General features: G+C 37.5%; 1 protein-coding gene across 19 annotated transcripts in view; it reads right to left on the bottom strand.

Moving 5' to 3' along the window:
• The window catches only part of VTI1A (vesicle transport through interaction with t-SNAREs 1A), a 378,702-nt gene that overhangs the window by 176,877 nt on the left and 178,303 nt on the right, over positions 1–23,522 (bottom strand). For 8 of the 19 annotated variants that reach the window (XM_054522863.2, XM_054522865.2, XM_054522867.2 and 5 more), the window contains one exon: positions 7,878–7,972. The exons of the other annotated variants lie outside the window; for them this stretch is intronic. In XM_054522863.2, coding sequence (XP_054378838.2) covers positions 7,878–7,972 — 95 coding nt within the window. The remainder of the gene's footprint in view (positions 1–7,877; positions 7,973–23,522) is intronic. 19 annotated transcript variants of the gene reach the window in all.

Genomic DNA, 23,522 nt, shown 5'->3' with positions numbered 1-23,522 from the left:
GCTGACTTTCTAGGGCCAAAAAGGACATCATCCCAACAGCAGCTGGATATAACAGATTAGGTGGCCTTAAATGTTGGTTAAGCCACACAGCATTACTTATAATTGTTCAATAGGAAGAGAAGAAACAAAAACCTCTTCAAATCAAAGAAGTAATTTATAAAATAAAGACTGTGAAAAATAGCTTATGTAACTTATCAAAGCAATTAGTCATATAAACAGATGAGAATAGTATGAATCATAGGTTAGAAAGTCAAGCTTAGCAGAAACATGAGAAAGTATCTTCTATGTATTTAACGTATGTCAAACTGCAGGAAATAGTAAGAGTACTTTTAATTTGAAAATTCTTCACTGAGAGGACATACAGTCATGCATTGCATAACAATGTTTTGGTCAACGAGGGACTACGTATAGGACAGTGGCCCCAAAAGATTATAATGGAGCTGAAAATTCCTATCCCTAGTGACATGGTAGCTGTCGAACATCGTAGCAAAATACATTACTCATGTGTTTGTGGTGATGCTGGTGTAAACAAACTTACTGCACTGCGAGTCATATAAAAGTATAGCATATACAATTATGCACAGTACATAATGCTGGATAACAATAAACAATGTTATTGGTTTTTGAATTTACTATACTATAGCTTTTATCATTATCTTTGAGTGTACTCCTTCCACTTATTTTAAAAAAAAAATGTGAAGAGTAGAACAGCCTCAGGCAGGTCCTTCAGGAGGTATTCCAGAAGAAGGCATTGTTATCATAGGAGATGACAGCTCCATGCATGTATGGGCCCTGCAGATCTTCCAGTGGGACAAGATGTGCGGGTGGAAGACAGTGATACTGATGATCCTGACCATGTGTAGGCCCAGGCTAATGTGTGTGTTTGTGTCTTAGTTTTTAACAAAAAAGTTTAAAAAGAACAAAAGAAAAAAAATTAAAAATAGAAGTTCATAGAATGAGGATATAAAGAAAGAAAATATTTTTGTACAGCTGTACAATGTGTTTTAAGCTAAGCGTTATTACAAAAGAATCAAACAATTAAAAAGCTTATAAAGTAAAACAGTTACAGCAAGCAAAGGTTAATTGATTGTGGAAGAAAGAAAAACATTTTAGAAATAAATTTAGCATAGTCAAAGTGTCCAGTGTTTATATAGGCTACAGTAGTGTACACTGATATCTTCGCCCTTTACAATCTCACTCATTGACTCACCCAGAGCAACATCTCGTCTTTTAACCTATATTCATATTCATGGTGAGTGTCCCATCCAGGTGGATCATTTTTTATCTTTTATATCATATTTTTACTGTTTAAATATACAAGTCCTTACCATAGTGTTACAATTGACTATAGTATTCAGTACAGTAACATACTATACAGGTTTGCAGCCTAGGAGCAATAGGCTAGACCATTACATTAGGTGTGCTGGATCCTCTGCCATCTAGATTTGTGTAAGTACTCTCCATGGTATTTGCACAATGATGAAATGCCTAAGGATGCATTTCTCGGAATGCATCCCCATCATTAAGGAATGCATGACTATATTTAACAAAAAGGCAGATGGGTTTTCCTCTTGTAGCCATACTTGAATTTACAGAGACAATACTTGAAGAGAATCATAAGAAAGCATCAGAAAACTCTTCTAGCAGAAACTGTGCCTTATATATCTGATTCCTCCACACTGTGTCCAGCATGATGCATGAGCCCATAGTAGGCACTAGATTAATATTATTTATAATGTAATGTGATAAGCCACACTTCAAATTATTGGTACCAATTCAGTTTTTAAGACTGATACACCTTGAGAATCCAGATGATACCAAAACAGAATAAAAACTTCTTTTTTCACATAAACAGAAAGCTCAGGAAACTGGTGAACAGCTCAGCAACCTAGAAACCGGCTGTGCAGAGCACTCTTTGAATACAAATTAGCAGTGGGTAATGGCAGCATATTTATGAGGTCTCTTGCCGGGTCCTTCCCTCCTGTGAATGCTGTATAATTCATTGCGCGTGCCCTGACCCCAGTGCGCTCCTGTTCTGACAAATCATACTTGATTAAGACAAATCTTTATTAGTTAGCTAGTCAACTTCCCCATTTATCACTGGCAAATCCCATTCTCCACTTCAGGTACAGGAAAAGTGACTGAAACCTTAAAAAAAAAAAAAAACCCAAATATCTAAATAAAAATAAAATATTTGTTAATACACAGCAGGTAAAGCCAGAAACCTGTTAACAGATGAGTAAAGAAATTATTTAATAGATATATATTTTACCCACTGACAAACTCAAACCCACTACACATTTTACTCAAGCTGAGAAATTGTTAATCAGGTAATCTATTTAGGAATTTTTATCCCCTATGAAACTTCTGTCTGAAAGCAAAATGCCGTATTTTGAAAACTATATTACAAAGTTGGAGGCTCAAAATACTGAAAGGGTAATAATAAAATTTTTAAAAAGGCTGCTGAGTAGAAAGAATGTCTAAGCCTCCTACCAAAAGAATAACAACAACAAATCTTTACAGAGTGAGACAGAATAAGGCAGAATAAATTCAAAATTATGCTTGGTTCTCTAGTACCATAGGAAAAATGAACCTCTTTTTGAACTATGTATAATATTCTCATGAACTTCATTGTTGGTTAACCCTAAAGATGATTTAATTAATTTATCGTGGTTGATGCTCATTTTAGAGTCTGGTGCACTGAGCTTGGTACCAGAACTGTTCTCAGAAATCTGACGATGATGCCATCAGTAACAAAGAAGCATGCCATGGGCTAGGACTGCCACTGGATATCACAAATAGCATCTTCTGACAAGTTTCAAACATTCTCTGGTTTCATGGAGGTAAACTTCGGCACAAACCTTTAACTTTCTTTCCTTAGTGACAGCAAGAGAGAGAACAAAATGGAAGGAGAATAAATATGTTTAAGCTGATTTTTGACTTCTTAAATTTTTACTCTTAAGCCCTGAGTTCAACAGAGGAGAAAAATCTTTTTAGCTTTTTCATAAAAAGCTACCAAATCAATCCAGATGTGTAACTGATGTGTAATTTCCACATAGATGATCTCAATGTTCTCTTTAAAAACAATGCAGGCTGGGTGCAGTGGCTCACGCCTGTAATCCCAGCACTTTGGGAGGCTGAGGTGGGCGGATTGCTTGAGCTCAGGAGTTTGAGACCAGCCTGGGCAACATGGCAAAATTTGGTCTCTACCAAAAATAGAAAAATTAGCTGGGTGCGGTGGCATGTGCTTGTAGTCCCAGCTACTTAGGAGGCTAAGGCAGGAGAATCACCTGAGCCCGGGAGGCGAAGGTTGCAGTGAGCCAAGATTGCGCCACTGCACTCCAGCCTGGACGACAGGAGTGAAACTTTGTCTCAAAAAATAAAAATAAAATTAAAAATAAATTTAAAAAATGCAGAGACAAAGTATAATTATTTTACAAAAAATTTCTATGTGGTATCCTTTCTATACTGATAATAAACAAATCTATACATAAACTATGGAAAAACATACTTTTAGTCTTGACAACTTTAATGAAACACCAGTTAACACAATATAGTCCACACATATCATAGTTTACTTTATTGATGTCCTTATGTGTTAAACGGAAAGCAACATTCAAAAACATTTTGCATGTTGGGGCTGTCTTCTATTTGCCAAAATTTTCCATTTAGAAAATGTGGATACATCTTGAGAAATGAGGTCAGAGCTTAGTATGAGAGACTTCAAAAGAACACCTTGCACAGTGGGAAATAGTGTGTTGATGATTTTATAAGCAGAGCCTGACTCTGATTATATCTATGGATTCAGAAGAGATCGCGCCTGAACAATCTCTCCCCACCCTACAGGTCTTTCATCACAATCTCAAAGCGCTAAACAGCTATTCCAAAAGTGAAAATCGTCATGGTCCCATTAGAAAATATTTATATAATTTGGATAAGGGCAGAGTGGGGTGGGCTAGAGAGTTAAGCCGTTTACAACATGCCCATGGAAGTAAAGAAAAAGTTTTAAAGTAACTTTCATTTATCCCATGGGCTCTCTACTCTTTTTTTTCTTGGAAATCCTGATGAAAATGAACTCTTCCAGAAAGGTTAAACAACTTGCCTGTGGAGGCAAATTTTAGGTCAGAGATAGGATTAGAATTCAAGCCAATAAATATTACGGAGAGTCAATTACAAAACAGGCATGCAAAGAAATAAGAATAAAGCATGGTCCCAACATCTAGCAGCTTACACTTAGATGGAGTAGAATGACATAAATGGAACCACCATCAGGATGAAGTACAGCACATTGCACAAGTGCTAAACTGAGGAATGTGCCAAAGGTGTTGTATCAACTAACAAAAGAACATGGTAGCCGGGCGCGGTGGGTCACACCTGTAATTCCAGCACTTTGGGAGGCTGAGGCGGGTGGATCACCTGAGGTCAGGAGTTCAAGACCAGCCTGGCTAACATGGTGAAACCCCATTTCTACTAAAAATACAAAAAAATTAGCTGGGCGTGGTGGCACGCTCCTGTAATCCCAGATACTCAGGAGGCTGAGACAGGAATTGCTTGAACCTGGGAGGCAGAGGTTGCAGTCAGCCAAGATTGCAGCTTGGGCAAGAAGAGCAAAACTCCATCTTAAAAAAAAAAAAAAAAAAAAGAACATGGTACTCTTCACAGATTTGCTCATCACCCTTGCAAGTCCCCCACAATTCACATTTCCTGATGTCCACCCTGGGCTTCTTGCTCCTACACTCATACTCATCTGCCCCACAATGATGTGGATATCTTTGGATATAATAATGTAAAATCTGAGTCTTACTGACAACCTGTGTCTAATACTCTACTGGGTGCCTCACATTTCTTTTCAAATCTTAGAAGACAAAGGTAAGACCCTATGGAAACAATGCTTCCTAGTTTTTTTTTTTTTTTAAACTTCCAAGTTTTTGTTTTTGTTTTTTTCAGAATGCACATAATATTGACCTGAAACTAATGGTATATGATAAATATTTAAAACAATAGGATAGGTAGTTGGATAATCTACAAGATAGGTTGTATTTCTAGCAAAATTTGTAGGTAAAAAATGTTGAAAGGCATCTAGTCCAGTTCTACCTATCACCCTATGGCACCTAAATCAAAATGGATGATAAGAAGATAGGATTCTATTCTGTCTACCCACTCCCCATCCCTGGCACTACATTGGCATCAGGTAACCAAAAAAAAAAAAACCCAGTATATTGGTGTTCTTTCTTTTCCATATAATGCCTGGCATACAATACATGCTCCTTGGATGGATGGATGGATGGATAAATAAATAAATGATCAAGCGAAATAAGTAGAAATGCACCAAAAAAAGTAAAAAGGGGAGAACATTAAAAGCAAGAAAGGCAAAGGGGTAAAGTTGGTAAAGAAACTCTTATAGAGAGAGCACTAGATATACACTTATCAGTAGAATTCTAGAATCAGGAGCGCTTTAGAAGTTATTTATTCCACTCAGGAGTTGGATTAGATCATCTGGAGAAAAGTGATTTTTCTAAATGGCATATCAAGCAGAGCTTGGATCAGAACCTAGGCTTCTTCACTCCTCATTTCATGTCTTATGTAATGGAAAATACACAAGCAGGAAGTTCAAGACCATGTGATTAGTGTGGACGCCTTCTTCAATGAATGGCCCTGGGGCATGGCTCCTTTATATAGCCCTAGCACTTCTGCAATCATGGGGGACATGCTAGGGAAGCTGCTCTCCCCCAAGAAGAATCCCGCACAGCACTGGTCTAACTCATCATTTTAGTGATGCGTTCTGAAACTAGTGAGAAATACCAAATATATACCCATTTACACCCCATAATGAGTAACTGGGTTAAGACAGGTGGCAAAGGGGAAGAGGAGTGTACTTTCCCTTACATTTCACTTATGATCTTATTGAATTCTGGGGGAAAATTTAAGCTGGGTACATATTCAGCTATCATAAATAGATTCCACATTAATTCCACAAACACACACTGAGTACTTGCTATGCACTAGGCAAGGGAATACAAAACCAAATATGACATTGGATGATTATAGTGAGCTACAATGGCTCTTTGAAAAATGAATGTTAAAACCAGTTAACATTATAAAATCTACTTGATAGAAAACTTTGAGGTTACTTCCTTCTTCATCTATACGTTTTAATAGAACAGGTTCATATGAGTGCTTTCAACTTACAAACACATTCCTAGAAAGCACAATAAATATCAAATAATTGTACTATTTTGTTACTATGTCTAACTATGATTGAAACTAAACTATTCCTTACCATAATATCATTTTGCCATTCTGCTTAAGGTTGGTAAATCAGTATAATCTGATATTCTCATACAAACGCTAGGTAGAGAAGCCCAATTCTGCTGTAAGTTTTCAGAATGTGTTAAAATTGATGTCAATGTCTCAGTAATTTCACAGTTTAAAAAACAGTTAGAAATGTAATGACTACACTACACTTGATTAAAGCATTTATAGCTCTAATCAAAAACTGACAGCAAGATCAAAGATGTTAACTTAAATCTCTCCTCTAATTATGTTTAAAATGCCACACCTCAGGCCTGTCTCTCCTCTTCTTTTTCAAACCAAATTCTGCTTAAGAAAGATCTAACACTTCTTAACAGTTCATTATCCAATAAAACTATTCAAAGCTTAAAAGCAATCTACACAATTAGTCAGGACCTCAGGGAGTCCACCGGTAGTCTTTATTACAGGACTTCATATTAAAACACCTTAATTATATTTGTCAAATGGATTTCATTAAAACCCATCGTCACTTTAATTTTCATATTTTGACAGTGCTGGCATAGGCATTATTACCACCTGCCAGGCTAGGAACTTCAACAAAATTCTCAAATTCCTTCAAATCCTAAGCAGTTTCTTTTGTACCTGATTGATAGTTTTCTCTGTGTGGGGAAACTATCACAATTAGAAGAATTAAAATACTCCTACTTAAATTCTACTCTGAATATATATGTTTCTTGCAGATGCAATGAAAACAAACTACATCCGTGCTGGGTTGCCAGGTGCACTTTGCAGAGAGGGTGATGCACATACTTCGCAGTGCATCTGAATAGCAAAGCCGAGACATCAAACAGAATGCACTATGATTCAATCACATCACAACCATCAGGACTTGAAAGCCAGGACATTTTTTTTTTTTACCTCCTATTCATTATGCTGCCATATTTCATAAAATATACAGTGTTTCTGGCCATTCACTTGAGATTCAATTGTATTTTCATTTGCCACTGAGACTCAGACTATTGAAATAGCAAAAAAAAAAATTACATATATCCCTTTCTTTCTAGCTATGCAATGTTCAATGTCAACAGTGATGCAATGTTTACAGCATTTTCCTAATTCAGCTAGTTATGCAACTTTAGGAAAATGGAGGTGTGTACATTAATAAGCAAAGAGTTTTTGTCTGTTTTCCTCTGGAATTTTGAAGTCTTTCGTAGCTTATGCAGTACAGAATGAGATTCTCTCGATAATTCTCCTTTTAGATTGAGGCACACAAAATTCTATTTTTCAAGTATTGAAGAACAGAAATAGCAAAAAAAGGATAATTTTTTTTTTAACCTAACAGATTCATAAGATATAACAAAGGAGAAAGGTTTCTGGCCTATGTGTAACACACTTCAGGGCTTTGTACAATGGTCTCAAGAGTAATAATCACCTTGCTTTATGAATACTTTAAGTCATAGTAAATGGTCTTGGATTATTTTGAGTAAAGCTAAAATTTTAAAGATTTACTTATGAAATCATAGGACATTCAATAATTATAAATGATCACTGACTTATATGTCTCAAAACTTAATATAATTGAAATAGAAAACATGCTCAGAGAGGCCCAGCACTGTGGCTCACACCTGTAATCCCAGCACTTTGGGAGGCTGAGGCCAGCAGATCACTTCTTGAGGCCAGGAGTTCAAGACCACCCTGGCCACATGGTGAAACTCTGTCTCTACAAAAAAAAAAAAAAAAAAAAAAAAAAAATTAGCCAGGTGTGGTGGCAGGTGCCTGTAATTCCAGCTACTTGGGAGGCTGAGGCATGAGAATTGCTTGAACCTGGGAGGCAGAGGTTGCAGTGAGCCTAGATTGCGCTATGGCACTCCAGCCTGGGGTGACAGAGTGAGACTCTGTCTTTAAAAAAAAAAAAGAAAGAAAACATGCTCAGATAATTATGCACAGGGAATGTGCATTTAAATACAGTTCTAGTGTCACCAATGTCCAGAAGTTTTTCATGATCAACTTAGCTGGCAACGTTTTTCCCTCCTCTGGACTCAATTCATTATCTGTACCACTATTATGGCACATACCCCAAGGCTTGGTGTTTTGGTCTTCTCCCTATGCTCAGCCTAGTTATTAAAGAATGACTAACTGGGCTCATGCCTGTCTCCCCATTAGATTGTAACAAACTTCCCCATAGCAGGGAATCAGTCTCATTCATTTCCCTCCATACAATGCCTCATAAATGGTAATCATTTAGCATGCACATACACACACACACTACCCTGTATACTACGAGTGTATATGTATATGTGCTGATATACTGAATGCTATGAATACAACATTTTTTAAGCCCCCAAATTCATAAATCAAAAACAGAAGAATCAGCAACTCCTTTTAAATTTTTATTAAATGTTACTATAATTTTGAACCATGAATCCTTCACATCTGTCCCATCTTTCTCTTACTGACCCTTCAGCAACTGTGCTTGGGTTGGCTGACAACCCATAGAACTGATGGAGCAGGGGGATCAGAGGAATACAACTCAGACATTTTGTGCGGAGCTCCTCAGCTGCTCGAAAGTACATTCCATTGCAACCAGTCAATAATTTATTTGAAGCCATTATTATTAATAATCACAGAACACATGGATTTTTCTCATTAAGAAAAAAATTGGAACAATCTACTATTTTAGAAATGTTCCTAGAGGGACACTTCAAAAATGAACCAGATGTGGTCTACATTCTGGAATATTTGAAGTTTATTTGATGTAAATAGAGGCCTACAGAAACCCTGCTGACACAAAAGGCACAAGACACATATAAGTTTATGAATACTGCATTTATTACATTTTAAATGCAATACATGTTAACGTGGTGCTAAGAGTGGTCTGAGTTGAGAATCTTCCTGAATTAACACGGTGCGATCAATTCAATTTCTGCTCAATGGTACCCTGTTTCCGGTCATTCACAAAGGCCAACAGTTCCTCTTTTTGCGGCCCATTTGTGTTCAAAGACAAGTGCAAGTGCAGGAGTTGGGCTGTGGACTGGAAACTTGATGTGGTCTACACAATGGATTGATATGGGGCCAAATGTGGTTTGTAAAAGCAGGCACTTTGGGCAGCATAAAAAAATGTAACTGGAAGTTTGGCTAATCTACTGGTCTCACTGAAAATGGATAATTAGGGAATGGGAAAGGAACATCTGGAAGGGACAGGATACAAAAGGTAATAGATAGAGAAGATCTTTTAAGGGTGACCTTCTGCGAGTGGGGCTTCAGAATTGATGCTGGGACCCTTGCCAATTGCTGTTGGGAGTTTCTGCCTGAGATCATCTCCACACTATCAGAACTGCCACTTCTATTCCTTGCTAAGGTTACTGCCCGTCTTGAGCCCAAACTGTCATGCACATCATCACCTGGTCATTTGCTACAGCCTCTGTGAGTCCCTCCAAATCCCCCAGTTTCTGAGCCCTGGCGAGTGGGGAAAGGTCTTCAACCTTTCTGCATTGTGCAAAATAAGGAAAGTGGCTATTCTGTTTTTTCCTTTATCAACAGCAAGCTTAGCGTGTTTGAAGGATGGGGTAGCAGGGAGGTAATGTGGGACATGTGGGATCACTGGGGCCTGCAGGAGGACTGGAAGGAGAGTTGCAAAGGCTTTCGAACTGCATGATCAGAGAGAAAGCCTGAAGTGCCCAACTGACAGCTCAACAAGCCTGCTCAGATAGGGCTTTTTCCAACAGGAGAAAATCCGTGACTTTTGCTATCTGCCCCCCACTACGCCCCCTCTCAGAATGATCACCTTGAAAGAAAAAAAAACTATTGCTTTTTCTGTAACAGTCACAAGACAACAGGGCAATATTTAGTATTCTTTGAAGTTATACGAAAACAGCCAATCCGAATATGCCTGATGGTTCATTGCTGGCTAGAAACTGAGATATAAATAGAGTAATTTGGATACTAAACCACAGCATTCATCAACATCTTTCTGGAGCCCAGACAATGAATGACACCAAGATCTGTTTCTGGACTGAGCCCTGTATTTTGCATTCAGACTACCCTCAGGGCTACTACTCTCTTATACACAAAAGAATACTGATCCACTTTAAATAAAACAACTGCCTAATTCAACAGCTGCCAAATGATAGGCCAATATTAAAATGCTTTAGCTGTATTTTTCTATTGGGAATCAACATTGGAACCCTTTTATACAGTACAAGTCTGTATCATTTCAGCAGTTAATAAAGGCACATAAATTACTTACAAAGTAGAACAACCTGATCCACATCAATATTTATCTATAGAAGCTAGTGGGTTTTTTTTGTTGTTGTTGTTGTTTGTTTTTTTCCCAGATTGTTGAGATCCTCCTTACCCACTTCCAGGCTGTGGAATGCCTGATCCCCATGTGAGCTGGTCCACTCATCCTCCATGAGAGGTGGGAGCAGGAGGAGTGGGAGAGGAGGCAAGCTATGGGCAAAATAAGATTTTAGTCAGATTCAAAAACTGACTGTGATTGTTTCTGATAAATTGGGCAGTTTCTGCATATTTTTTAAACACCCATGTTTTACTCTTAAAACAGTGGGACTTTATGCTTCATAGATAGATAATATTTTAATGGCATTGATAGATATTGCTATTAAAGATGTCCTAATATGACATCTTTAGCATCTGTGTAGTATTTTTGCAATATAAACACAAAGTAAATAGATTAAAAATGCTGAATTTTTAAATGGGCATTTAAAAATAAAAATGATTTAAGAGATATTCTCATATTCTATGAACTTAATTCTTTGGGTAAAGAAAAATAATTTCATATTTTTATTTTAACTCCAAATGGCCCTTGAATCATTACTCTTCAAAGTCCCCAACAGAAGGTGGAAGACAATGATTATTCCTAATTTACTGGTGAAGAAAAGCTGCACAAAGGAGTTAAATTACTTTTCTACTGTCACAAGTGAGGCACAGAATCATGAAATCATATTTTGTCTTCTGGTCTATTTTTTAGTCTTCAAAGCAGAAAACTGGCATAAACCATATTGGGAATATGTATAGTTTCTGGAGCCAGCAGCTGAGAGTCAATGAAGATTTCAAATAAATTTTTCTTTTAAAAGCAAAAACAAACTATTAGACTAAGCTGGCTTTTGTTTTTTATAAAAATTTCCATATTCTGTATATACCTTTTCAATGTAAGTTAGTTTCTTATATTTCAATATCAATTCATAGGTAAACAGTTGGATGTTAGTGTTTTCAGCCTGTTCTAGAGCTCTGAAATGTTAAAACATCTAGTTATCCCATGTCAGTTCTTAAATATTTCAATGAATTAGGTAGTTCTTTGCATATGTATGATTGCTGAATTTCATTAGTGAGTCAGTCATGAAGCTTCTAGGTCTGAGTATGCCAAAATGATGATGTTAACATGAGGAGAGAAATACAAACATGTTCAAAGAGCTACCCATTTTGAAAATTCCAAAATGTCACTGTTATAGAATAACTATCCAATTAGTAATTGTCTATGTGATTCATCAAAAGAATAAGCATCAGAAAATCAGTCTCTTATAAGTCTAAAAGCTCAGTATTTAAATGATATTTTGCTTTTTATAATCATGTCAACTCTCATTATGCATTTTTAATTGTCAATGAAATTTAGTAATAAAAAGAGAAAGCTTTAATTGAAATGTTTGTAAAATCCTCTTACTTGGAGAGTTTATGTGAGTTGATTAAGAAAGAGACTTTCACAGTTTTCATATTGATTGCCTTTGTGTTTCTGAACTTTCTGTCTGTTGCTCATGAGCAGAGCAAAAGTAAGAAATCCTGGATGTAACAAGATGTAGGATTTCTTGATACAGGTTTCCGCTTTGATAAATTGAGTGCTTTCCCCTCCCTTTTTGGAGTATTTCTCTGTTCTCCCATTTTGTAGAAAGAAACAGGCTTTTAAATGCTGATACTTTTGCTTCAATGTCATAATTCCACCAAATGCCTTTAGGAAATAAAATCTCCGATTTCTAGTACAGTTTTTATTTATTTTATTAAACTGTTTAAAAACAGAAAAAAAAAAAAAAAAAAGCCCAACCTGTTTTGCTAGGACTAAGCCAGAAGGAAATGGTAATATCTGTATTCTAGATCTTTGTAGTTAAAAAAAAAAAAAAAAAAAAAAACATTAAAGAAATAGGAATTTTCTGCTTACATTTGGGTGAAGTACATTTGTGCTACGTTTAAACTATGAGAGCTGAATCTATTTGACAATAAAGTTAAATATTTCCCAATATTATCACTAAAAAGTGTCTCATGGAATTTTATGTAATAGGTTACATTTCAAAATAAATAAAAATAAAATTGGTCTTTGGTACTTTTAATGAATCTTTCCTCTTGCCACCAAATACTTAGGGTGTTGTTATAAGATAAATAAATATTTAGGGGATTGCTATAAGTTAAAATAAGTAAATTTTTAGGGTGTAATAAGATCAGCTTACAAATTTTCTAGCTTGTTTGTCTAGGAATTTCCCCTCTATACCAAGACAAGATACTTCTCTCTTCTTTTGAAGATTTCAGCATATTTGTCCAGCATTATTTTTTCATTCTCTTTTATCCCTGGGGCTCTCAATGTTTAAATAACTCCCTCCCATGTAAAGCTTTGCACGGATATCGATCAGCCTAGGCTGGAAGTTACTATGAGGCATTTTCAATAATCAGCCCAGCTGTTCAGAGAGCTTCTTGAATAAAACCCTTAGGTAAACAGCATAATACACTGAGAACTCTCTGCCAACAACCAGCCCTGCTCAGAAATCTCAAGGATTGCCACGAATGCTTCACTGAACAAAGAACTTAATTCTGATTTTAACAATGAAGGCTATAGAATAATTCAAACAAATCCCATCTTTCATTCACATATGTAGAGACTATAAGGGGTTTCCCCCACAAACAACATGCTTGCATATGTGATTTATTCCAAAGCATTGTGTGTCAAGTAAACAGTTTTTACACATCTAAAAAGCAACTTTATACAAGGCAATTTTTTCATACTACCATTTTACTCCCTAATCCACACATTCTGATTTAAGTTTATTTATTTAGAACTTTTAGGTCAATCATATTGTCTATCTTTATCTAATCAACACTACAGAAATAAAGGTGCAATTACTTATTTACAATTTTACTTTACTTTTTAATTTCTTCTTTACTTAAGAGTTAAATGCTAAAGAAAAAGAGAGTCTTTTATACAGCTGTTTTTTTTTTTTTTTTTTTGAGATGGAGTCTTACCCCGTCACCCAGGCTAGAGTGCAGTAGCGCGATCTCGGCACACTGCAACCTCCACCTCCTGGGTTCAAGCAATTCTCCTGCCTCAGCCTCGTAAGTAGCTGGGACTACAGGCATGTGCCACCATGCCCGGCTAAGTTTTTGTATGTTTAGTAGAGATGGGGTTTCACCCTGTTAGCCAGGATCTCTTGACCTCGTGATCCGCTCACCTTGGCCTCCCAAAGTGCTGGGATTATAGGCGTGAGCCACCGCACCCGGCCCTATATAGCAGTTCTAATCATGATTTTTTGTGGATATGCAAACAAGGAAACATTAAAAGAAGCACCAAAAAAACTGACACCATATATAAAGTATATTGTAAAAACAGCATTAGTTTGCCATGCCGTAAAACCCATAATGTTCACGCCCTTCAATGAATAAACATCATAAAAGTAAACAGTGTTTCAAAATAGATGACACCTATAAAATCTCATGAGTCTCCAAACTGTTTTGCTTTTAGAAAAAGAAAACAAAACTAAATAAAAGTTAGGAATAAACAACTTCTAACGTTTCTATTGGAACCATTCAAAAAGGCCTTCATGTCATTATTTAAGTTAAATATATCTGTCTGGTTAAGGCTATTCTGAGATAGAATGAGTTGACAGAGGCCTCTAGGTTCTGGAAGAATAGACTAGCCTTCTGATACATAAGAAATGTGAAATGTTTCCTCTGATCTATCTTTATCCATGACAATGAATCTTAATGACTGTTTTTTGTTGTTGTTGGTTGTTTCATTTTGTTTCGCTATGGTTGTTTATTTTCTCTTTACTTTGGAAGAGAATAATTGATCTCTAGCATTTAATTTATACTGACTGCACCCTGTAGTAATGCACCAAAGAACAAAATATACTACCTCTACACCTGAAGTTTTTTTTTTTTTTTTTGAGATCGAGTCTTGCTCTGGCACACAGGCTGGAGTGCAGTGGTGCAATCTCAGCTCACTGCAACCTCCGCCTCCCAGGTTCAAGCAATTCTCGTGCCTCAGTCTCCCAAGTAGCTGGGACTACAGGTGCGCGCCACACACCCAGCTAATTTTTATATATTTTTTAAGTAGAGACAGGGTTTCACCATGTTGGCCAGGATGGTCTCGATCTCTTGACCTCGTGATCCATCCACCTCGGCCTCCCAAAATGCTGGGATTACTGGCGTAAGCCACCGCACCCGGCTGGAGTTTATAATCTATTTGACAAAATGGGACACTCACCATATCCACCCATAACACACCATCCAATGGCAGGAGAAAATTAATGAGCTATTACAATAGGTAAAAATAATAAGTAATATTAATTGCAATTGTATACCTTTATATAAAGCCCTGGTATTGAATGTCAACTATGTGAGTTGATGAGCTCAAGATTATTGGTCTACAAAGTGCCCTTATATAAAGATTTATGGGATGGCAAAGTTTGTAGTGAAAGAGTCGGACTTGACTTTGACAGGTATTCATCCATAAATGCATCTGTGCAGAGTGCCTACTGTGAGCAAAGCATTCAGAGCCCAGCCCTCTGATCTCTCTCCCTTGCAGGTGCTGCTTCATCTCAACCCACAATTATTGGCAGTTCAAGTTCTTACTTTGTATTTCTTTCCTACATTCTCCAAACAGTCTCCTTTGAGATCCTCATTCACTTTCATGGTTTTTAAATATCATCTCTGTTTCTATGCTTAATCTGTTAAAAACTATTCCAAGTTTTACTCCCTATTTCCTATTACATGCTGGGTAGTTCACCCATCCCTTAAATTCAGTGGGCATAAATAAAAATCATAGCTTCTTGCTATGTGCCTCTTCCCGTCAGCTAAACGTGGGCGAATCAAGTGGGTCTCTTGGGACTCACACATATCAATTCCGTTTGAATCTTCCTTTATTTTGCTTCCCATTTTGAACCAGTCGTCGGGTTTTCTCAAATCTCTCTTTGAATTATCTCTCATACTTGTTTCTTTTCCATTCCTACTGTTGTAACCTCTCACACAGACTAGTGCAGAAGTCTCTTAACTGGTTTCCCTGTCTTCATTGTCTACAACCATCAGTACGTCTCGATTGTTTGATCTTTCTAAAATCTTCCTAAAACACCACTCTGGCCATGCTCACCAAGAAAAATCCAAGGCTTAAGCCAGCATTCAGAACCTTTCAGAATTTAGGCCTAAATACTCTTTCAGGCTTCTCTCCCAATTCTCTCTGGCATGTATTCTAGACTTGGCCACGTCTGAGCTTTGACCCTTGCGGTTCCCTGTCTGGAATGCCTCTACCAATCTCCACTCCTTAAAATCCTGCTGACTGCTCACGGTTCTGCTAAAACGCTACATCTGCCATGAATTCTGCATCTGTCTTTGCCAAAGGGATCTTTCTCCTTAAATTCCTAAGCACGCTGTCTCATCTCCACAAGATTTACATGCCTGCATTATCCTCTTTACCAGAGTAAAAGCTGCTTGAAGGCAGGAAATGTGTTATCTTTTATTCCCCCCAAATAATAAGCACAGTGTCTGGCTCATATTATGAATGAAGGCACCTCAAGCCCCAGCTTTCTGAACTTTGCAGTTACAGGCAATAACAAGGCAGTGAAAACTCTGGCAAATGTCTGTAGGAGACTCCTAGAATTAGCTCCTCTAATGCTTCTCTGTCTGCCTATTTTAAAAGTTAAGGAAGACACAGAAAAAATGTTGGCCACTCAGTTCAGGATTCAACCCCAGAGTTTATTTATTATGCATGTTTATGCATTCAGATTGTGAGGGAGGCAATGGGCATGGATTGTACATTGATGGCAAACTTAATGAAAAGCAGACAAAACAGTGTAAGAAGGCTTAAATGCCTTTTAGAACATGGCAGATATATAAAAAAGTCATAAGAAAGTTTACAATAAAGAAAAGAATGTGGAAGAGTGAGAGTCAAAAAAGATAATTACATAGAAGATTTTTAAACAGCCTGTCTAATGGAGAAGCTGAGTGATTAAGACAAACAGCTTGCCGAACCACCTTGTCACAGGGACATAAATCTGAAAAAGCAGCAGACTCCTCAGAAAGGTCGGACAGATCACGTTTAGTTTCAAAAGGAAGAAAACACGAAATTCGTGTGTGTGTGTGTGTGTGTGTGTGTGTGTGTGTGTCTCTGTGTGTGTGTGTATAACCACTGAGAGGCAATGGTATGATATTGATAATCTTTGGAGAAAGAAACCTTCTGTATTGTCAAGTGACTTGAAACTCGAGGCACAATCCAAAACAAGAATTAAATAGCACAGCATAGTGGAGTCAACACCATATGAGAGGGTGCCTTCAGGGCAACACACACTGCTGCCAGAACACCAACCAAAAAATGGACAATCAGGATCTCAAAAGAGATGAGTCACCCAGAGGGCCTCTGTAGGAACAGTCTAGTTTCTTAGCCTTGAACCGAAGTGGTCTTGCCACAGGCAAGGAAAACATTGCACTGTTCCACAAAGTCAATTCTAAATGCATAAGCCATTGAAGCTTATCTCTTATGGAATAAAGACTGAGGAGAAATAAAGGTTGAGTAATGAAAGTAAAGATGCAACAAAACTTTTAAAGTGGCCAATCTTGCTTATATAATGCTTGCAACCAAAAGGGAAGAAAGCTCTATTACTCTGGGAAAAAGGTGTTTGGACACGCCATTAAAATAGGAAGCCTAAAAGAACAATTGTTTTATAATTCTGAGTTAACTGTGATTCTTTTTCCTTTTTTCCTTTTGTTAACTGATGGTATTTTCTGGAGTGAGTCATGACCTTTTTTATTTTTTTTTATTCTAGAGCCAACTTGATAATGCTATTTAAATAAATTAACTAACTAAACTGCAAAGTATAAGCTCTTATGCCCATAAAATAAGAGAAGAACTGGGAAATTCACCAACAAGGATGAAATCGGAGAGGAATTTAATAAAATTCGGTGGCAGAGTCAGGGTAAGGTAACTCTCTCAGTGACACATTTATGCAATGCTAGTCTTCTCCGCATGGGAGATACTACTTTTTGGGGGCAATGCCCTTTTCCTCATCACTGTTTTTCTCCAATCTCTTCTTTGACTTCCTTTTGGGCTCCCTGGGATCCTCCTGTGCTGTTCCAGCCCTAGTGTTTTGCCTGCTATCTCTTTTCAACGTCTGAAGATCAATTATCCCTTCATGCTAGTATAGGGAGGACAGAAATTCTGGGGACCATAACTTTTCCCTTATACTTGAAGGAGAAAAGCGGCTCTCTCCTGTAAGATGGAGAATTCAGAGGTTTCCTCACAGGCTTCTGGTGATGCTTAAAGCAGAGAATCAACCTACAGGGTTTAGCACAGTGCCTGGCACATGGGGAGTACTCAAAGGATGTGAGCTAATCTTCTTCTTACTATTATTATATAAGTCCCATAATTCTCTATGACCCACTATGTGCTCCAGATGATGCCGAAGACCTAGAAAAGTGGCTTTCATCACCATCAGACCTCTCCTCTCCTCTCCTTCAGACCTCTCCTCTCAGGACTCACTATGTTGGTCAGGCTGCTCTCAAACTCCTGACCTCATGATCTGCCCGCCTCAGCCTCCCAAAGTGCTGGGATTACTGGCATGAGCCACTATGCCCAACCCAGACCACCTTTTCATAACAAATATTTCACACAGGATTTTTAAAAAAGAAATCAATATAATGCCCTAGCTGTAATATAAAGAAAAAATACAGGAAAATAACTTATAACAAAATAAGAAGTATATCTATTTGTAAATACCCAGGCATTACTATACTAATACATACAACTAAGTAAGTATATGCTTGTGCCTATACAACTGTCACATGCACGTACAATCAACATGCATGTGACATTACATATGCAAACCAATCCACAAGCACTGTAATGACAGCTCAAATACTACAAGTCGCATTACCATGAACATTGTACTCATCCAACTTTCCACCTGTTCCTCTTCCCTAACCCGCTTATGGTTAGGTAGGACTATATGACTATTTCTGGCCAGTACACTATAGTCAGAAGTGATGTACCTCGCTTTGGGTCAAAATATTGATGAGCTGGTATGTGAATCCCGTCTACCCCTGCCCGCAGTGGCTGGCAACGATCCCCATGGTGGAGTCTGGATGCTTGAGTAAGTGGGGCAGAGCCCTCTGTCAATGCTTGATCAACTTTTAGCATAAATAAAAAAGAAACTTTTGTTGTCTTAAACCACCAGGATTTCTAGGTTAATTTGTTACTGTAGCATAATCCTGTCTATCCTTCAATGGTAAAGAACTCTTTTAAAATAAACCCTGATTTTACACAATTATTGTATACTTGGAAAACTCCATATACGTTCAAGCCACACAAAAATATTTTGTGTTCATATGGAAAACTAGGTTCAGATAATTATAAATAGGGTGAGCACCTTCACAAATGACCAGCAGGACATTTGAGAGTTTGTGCAGGATCAGAGAGTATTGTAAAAGACTGCGCAATACATTCCAGGATGTTTATTACCCTTGACTTATCACTGCGATAACCAAAATGCCCCAACAAAGGTTCAAAATGTCCCCTAGGGAAGAATACTACCCCAACTGATGACACTAACTTGGAGAAAAGATCAACATAACCATGGCTGGTCAAGTTGTATATTGTTACAATTACAATTACAATTATATTGTTATAATTACCATATTGTGGAATTTCATCAATAAGTGATTCATAGATTACAGTGTCTTAGAATCCTGGATTATGTTCTATAAGATGTAAACAAAAATAGGAGAAATAAAAGGGTTCTCTGGTCCCAGATTGAGCAATGCTGGGCTAAAGAGTGCAAATCTTTAGTACATGGAGCATTATGAATCACGACAAACAAGACACAGTATGCACTGTTCCTCACACTTACTTGAACTGAAGACCTTTTGTTCCAGAGCTTCCTGCAGAACTCACATGCCATAGGCTACACAGCCCTCACCTTTACAGATGAGCAAATTAAGGCTCAGAGGGTTGTGTCAGGTTTTCAGGGAGTTAATAGCAGAGCTAGGCCTAGAACTTAAAATCAATATTCCCAACCATAAAAAGGAATGAAGTACTGACCTAGGCTGCAGTGTGAATGGACCTCAAAACCATTAGGCTGAGTGAACAAAACCAGACACAAAAGGTCACATATTGTAGGATTCCATTTATTTGGAATATCCAGAATAGATGAATCTATAGAGACAGGAAGAAGATTCGTGGTTACTAGGGGTTAGGTGGAGCACAAAAGGGGAGCAACTGCCTAATGAGGATGGGGTTTATTTTTGGGGTGACAAAAATGTTTTAGAACTAGATAGAGGTGGTGGTAGTACAACACTGTAAGAGTACTAAATGTCACTGATGTGTACATTTTAAAATGGTTAATTTTCTATTATGTGAATTGTACCTCATTAAAATAAATAAATAAGGTTTAAAAATTAATATTCTTTTCTCTATACTACGCTCTTATCAGCTTGAGCTCCCCAGTGTAGTTGAGAGTAGCATAGCAGTGTGATGTTTTCATACTGCTTTTTTTTTTTTTTTTGAGACAGAGTTTCGTTCTTGTTGCCCAGGCTAGAGTGCAATGGCGCAATCTCGGCTCACTGAAACCTCTGCCTCCAGGCTCCCGGGTTCAAGCGATTCTCCTGTCTCAGCCTCCCAGGTAGCTGGGATTACAGGTGCATGCCACCATGCCTGGCTAATTTTTGTATTTTTAGTAGAGATGGGGTTTCATCATATTGGTCAGGCTGGTCTAGAACTCCTGACCTCGGGTGATCCGCCCGCCTCGGCCTCCCAAAGTGCTGGGATTACAGGCATGAGCCACCGCGCCCGGCTGCCTTCTTATATTGTTACATATATTACCTTTTGTTTTCTGGTTATTGAGTAAGGAGGTGGATACCATAAACCAGTGAATAAAATTCTGTGAGGCTTGATTGCAGGCTGAAAAAGATATTTCAGCTATGTTGAATGGGGTAGAGTGGTTTTCTCTCCATTAGCTCTACAAGCTACCAACTGTCTTGTGCAGAACAGAAATGTCAGGGCATTAGAGTAAAGTGAATAGAGGTTCAAATCCTGACTCCACCATACAGTTATAGCCAATTATTCAAATTTTCTGAGCTTCCATTTCTTTATGTGAAACATGGAGTACTAATACTTACAACACAGGATCATTGGGGGAATTAATTGCAATGATACAGGTAAATATCTAGAACAAAACCTGATTCCATACTAGAAAATAAAACCAAGTTCTAGCACCCCCAACTGTAATATGTTCCTAGAGAGCATACCTAAAATTTCCTCAGAGGGCTGGAGGGGTGACCCAACCCAGGCTAGGGATTTTCTTTCTGAAGATGAGGACATATTTGGCTCCGGGAAAGAATTTCAGAGTGAGGATTTTCTTTGTTCTGTGACTCCACAGGATGCTCTGCTGTACTGTGCAGATCAGAAAGTGGGAGTGTTAGGCAGAATATATTATGCATATGCATGTGTTTATAAAATAACAACTTCTCTAAAAGGGAACCCCTAATAATCAAGTCTGTCAGAAGAAAGAGTCTCTGGAACCTTCATCTTTTGATCAATTGGGAACGAAGTGGGCATTTTGAGAAAAAAACAAACACCTTTAGGCACAATTAATGTGTTTCTTTAACATACTAGAGTCTCTCTCAACTCTACTCTCAGTTTTAATACTACAAAACCGTATTTTTTAAAATACTGAAAAATCATCTTCGTTTAAAAAAATCCAGTAGTCACACAGTTGTTCACTGTACTACACAGAAAGACTTACGAATGGCATATGGCATGTTTAGGAGATTTGGCTCATATGAGGCTGGAAGCACAGTGGATTTATGTGCATCAAAACCCTCAAATTGACTGAGGAATTATCCAGTTAAAACAAATAAGCAAACTTACTAACTGCAGTCACTTGAAACTTAGCAAGCTTAGCTCAATGCTGCTTAAGCCACTTTTGAGAACTGGAGAGCAAGTTAAAAATGTTTAATTACTAACCTGCTGCTGTAGAGCCTCATTTTAAAATAATTTCTGCATTAAATAAGCATTCATTCCTAAATTACAGCATGTTTTACACTGGTTCCTCAGAGGTCATGCAGGAGTCTGGAGACAAGAAGCCCCTTCCTAAGTGAAGCCTAACTGGAAAAAAGGTCCTGTTTTTAAAAGATTCTGTTTCTTCTTAATTCCAATGTGGGGGAAATCCCAGATAAGCCTCCAGTTAAAAGCCAACTATCCTCCTAAGAGCTGTGCGGTGATGAAACAGGGAATGGGAAGAATGAAGGTGATAGGAGGAATAGTGTAGGAGGAAAATCTCTTTTTCTGTGAAAATCCAAAGCAAGCTCCCTCAGGGACCTGGTCATAAGGAAGAGTAGGATAGAAGAACTTTCAGGTGCCCTGTCCCTAAGGAGGAATGTGATGCATGGGTTCAGATGCTCCAGAGTGCTATCCCGAGGCAGGCTCTGCCTGCAGCCACGATGACGGCGCTGGACAAGTGTCTGAGGCCTCTGAGTGTCCCAGTAACATCACCTGTTACCCCAGAAGCCATTCACTTGGCAAACAACCTGCAAGGCACCTGTCTATTCAACTGACAACATGGAGAGGGTCTGCTAGGTTGTTCATGATTAAGTGAGTAACCAGTAATAGAAAGATGATAAGAGAGGTAATGGGTCTATTCTCAGTGTGGGTTATGAGATGTCAGGTGTATCAAAGAGAGTCAATGAACCCAAAATTAAAAATTTCATCTAAAAAACTCATACTTTAAATGTAGACACACGTGTATGCATTGGGAAAAACACTGGGAGGATATGCACCAAAATACTAACAGTGGTTATCTCTGGGAGATAAGGTTATCTGTATTTATAATTATAATATTTTAAAAGACTTTAAATAAGAAAATCTTACATTTAAAAGATAAAATATAGTTTAGATCAAATACTTTTGGATAAAGAAAACCGTTAAGCAGCAACACTGAAGATTAAATGGATGATCCAATACTAGAAGAACAGACATTATAAAAATAAACAAACTCAAACTGGCTGCAATCCTGTAAATGAGAACCAGTGCCAGGGCAGTTGGTTGAACAACTTTTAAAACATGGAAATCTGTAAAATATGGTCTTTTATGATAAAAACGTGATTTAGGATTCTTTGATGCCCGATTTTAAAATTAAACATGATTAAATAAATCTTACCTCTATCTATACATAAAATGATTATTATACATGTTTGCATCCCAAGGTCCTGGTTCCTTTATTTTTGTACAGGTGACTCTGTTTTTCACTGATAGAATTCAAATACTTACAATAATCTCGTTTTGCAACAGAACTATAATATTAATCCTATAATACCTAAACACCTAAACATAAAGATTCTGGTCCATAAGATTTCATTGCAGCATTGTTTGTAAATATAAAATATAAAGAAAAAATGTCCAGCAACATGTGAATGATTACATTATGATACAGACACATTATGGAATACTAAGTAGTCACTAGGAAATAATTTAGATCTATCTATACAGACCTTGGAGGTGTGTACATAAATCAGAGTTGGCTAGAAAAAGTAAGGTACAGGACAGTATATGTAATAGAATTTTATTTTGTAAAAAGAAAAAAGTGTGGTTTTGCATTCATAGTCTAGAAGACCTTGGTGTCCACTTCTCCAACATATGCATGGGGCTCATTTTCTCATTTCACTCTGTTCTCTGCCTAAATATCCCTCAGAGTCAAGCCCTGACCATCATATGTCAAGTAGAACCCCCTGGAATTATCTATCCTTTCATCCTACTTTATTTTACTTTATATTATATACCATTACCACATTTTATATCATATTTTTATTGATATATTGCCTGTCTCACTATTATAATGTTGAGTTAATGAGAACAGGGATCTTATCAGTTTGGTCACTGTTGTTATCTCAGCACCAGGTCCTGTTACATAGTAGATGCTTCGATATTTGTTGAATAAATAAATACATCTCATTATAAATGTACATATGAATATATGCACATGTATGTGTGCATATATATTGACACATATAAACAT

Source organism: Pongo abelii, chromosome 8, assembly GCF_028885655.2.
Source record: "Pongo abelii isolate AG06213 chromosome 8, NHGRI_mPonAbe1-v2.0_pri, whole genome shotgun sequence".
Classification (NCBI taxonomy): domain Eukaryota; kingdom Metazoa; phylum Chordata; class Mammalia; order Primates; family Hominidae; genus Pongo; species Pongo abelii.
The sequence above is the reverse complement of the archived record's forward strand: the minus strand, read 5'-3'. Positions and strand labels throughout refer to the sequence as shown.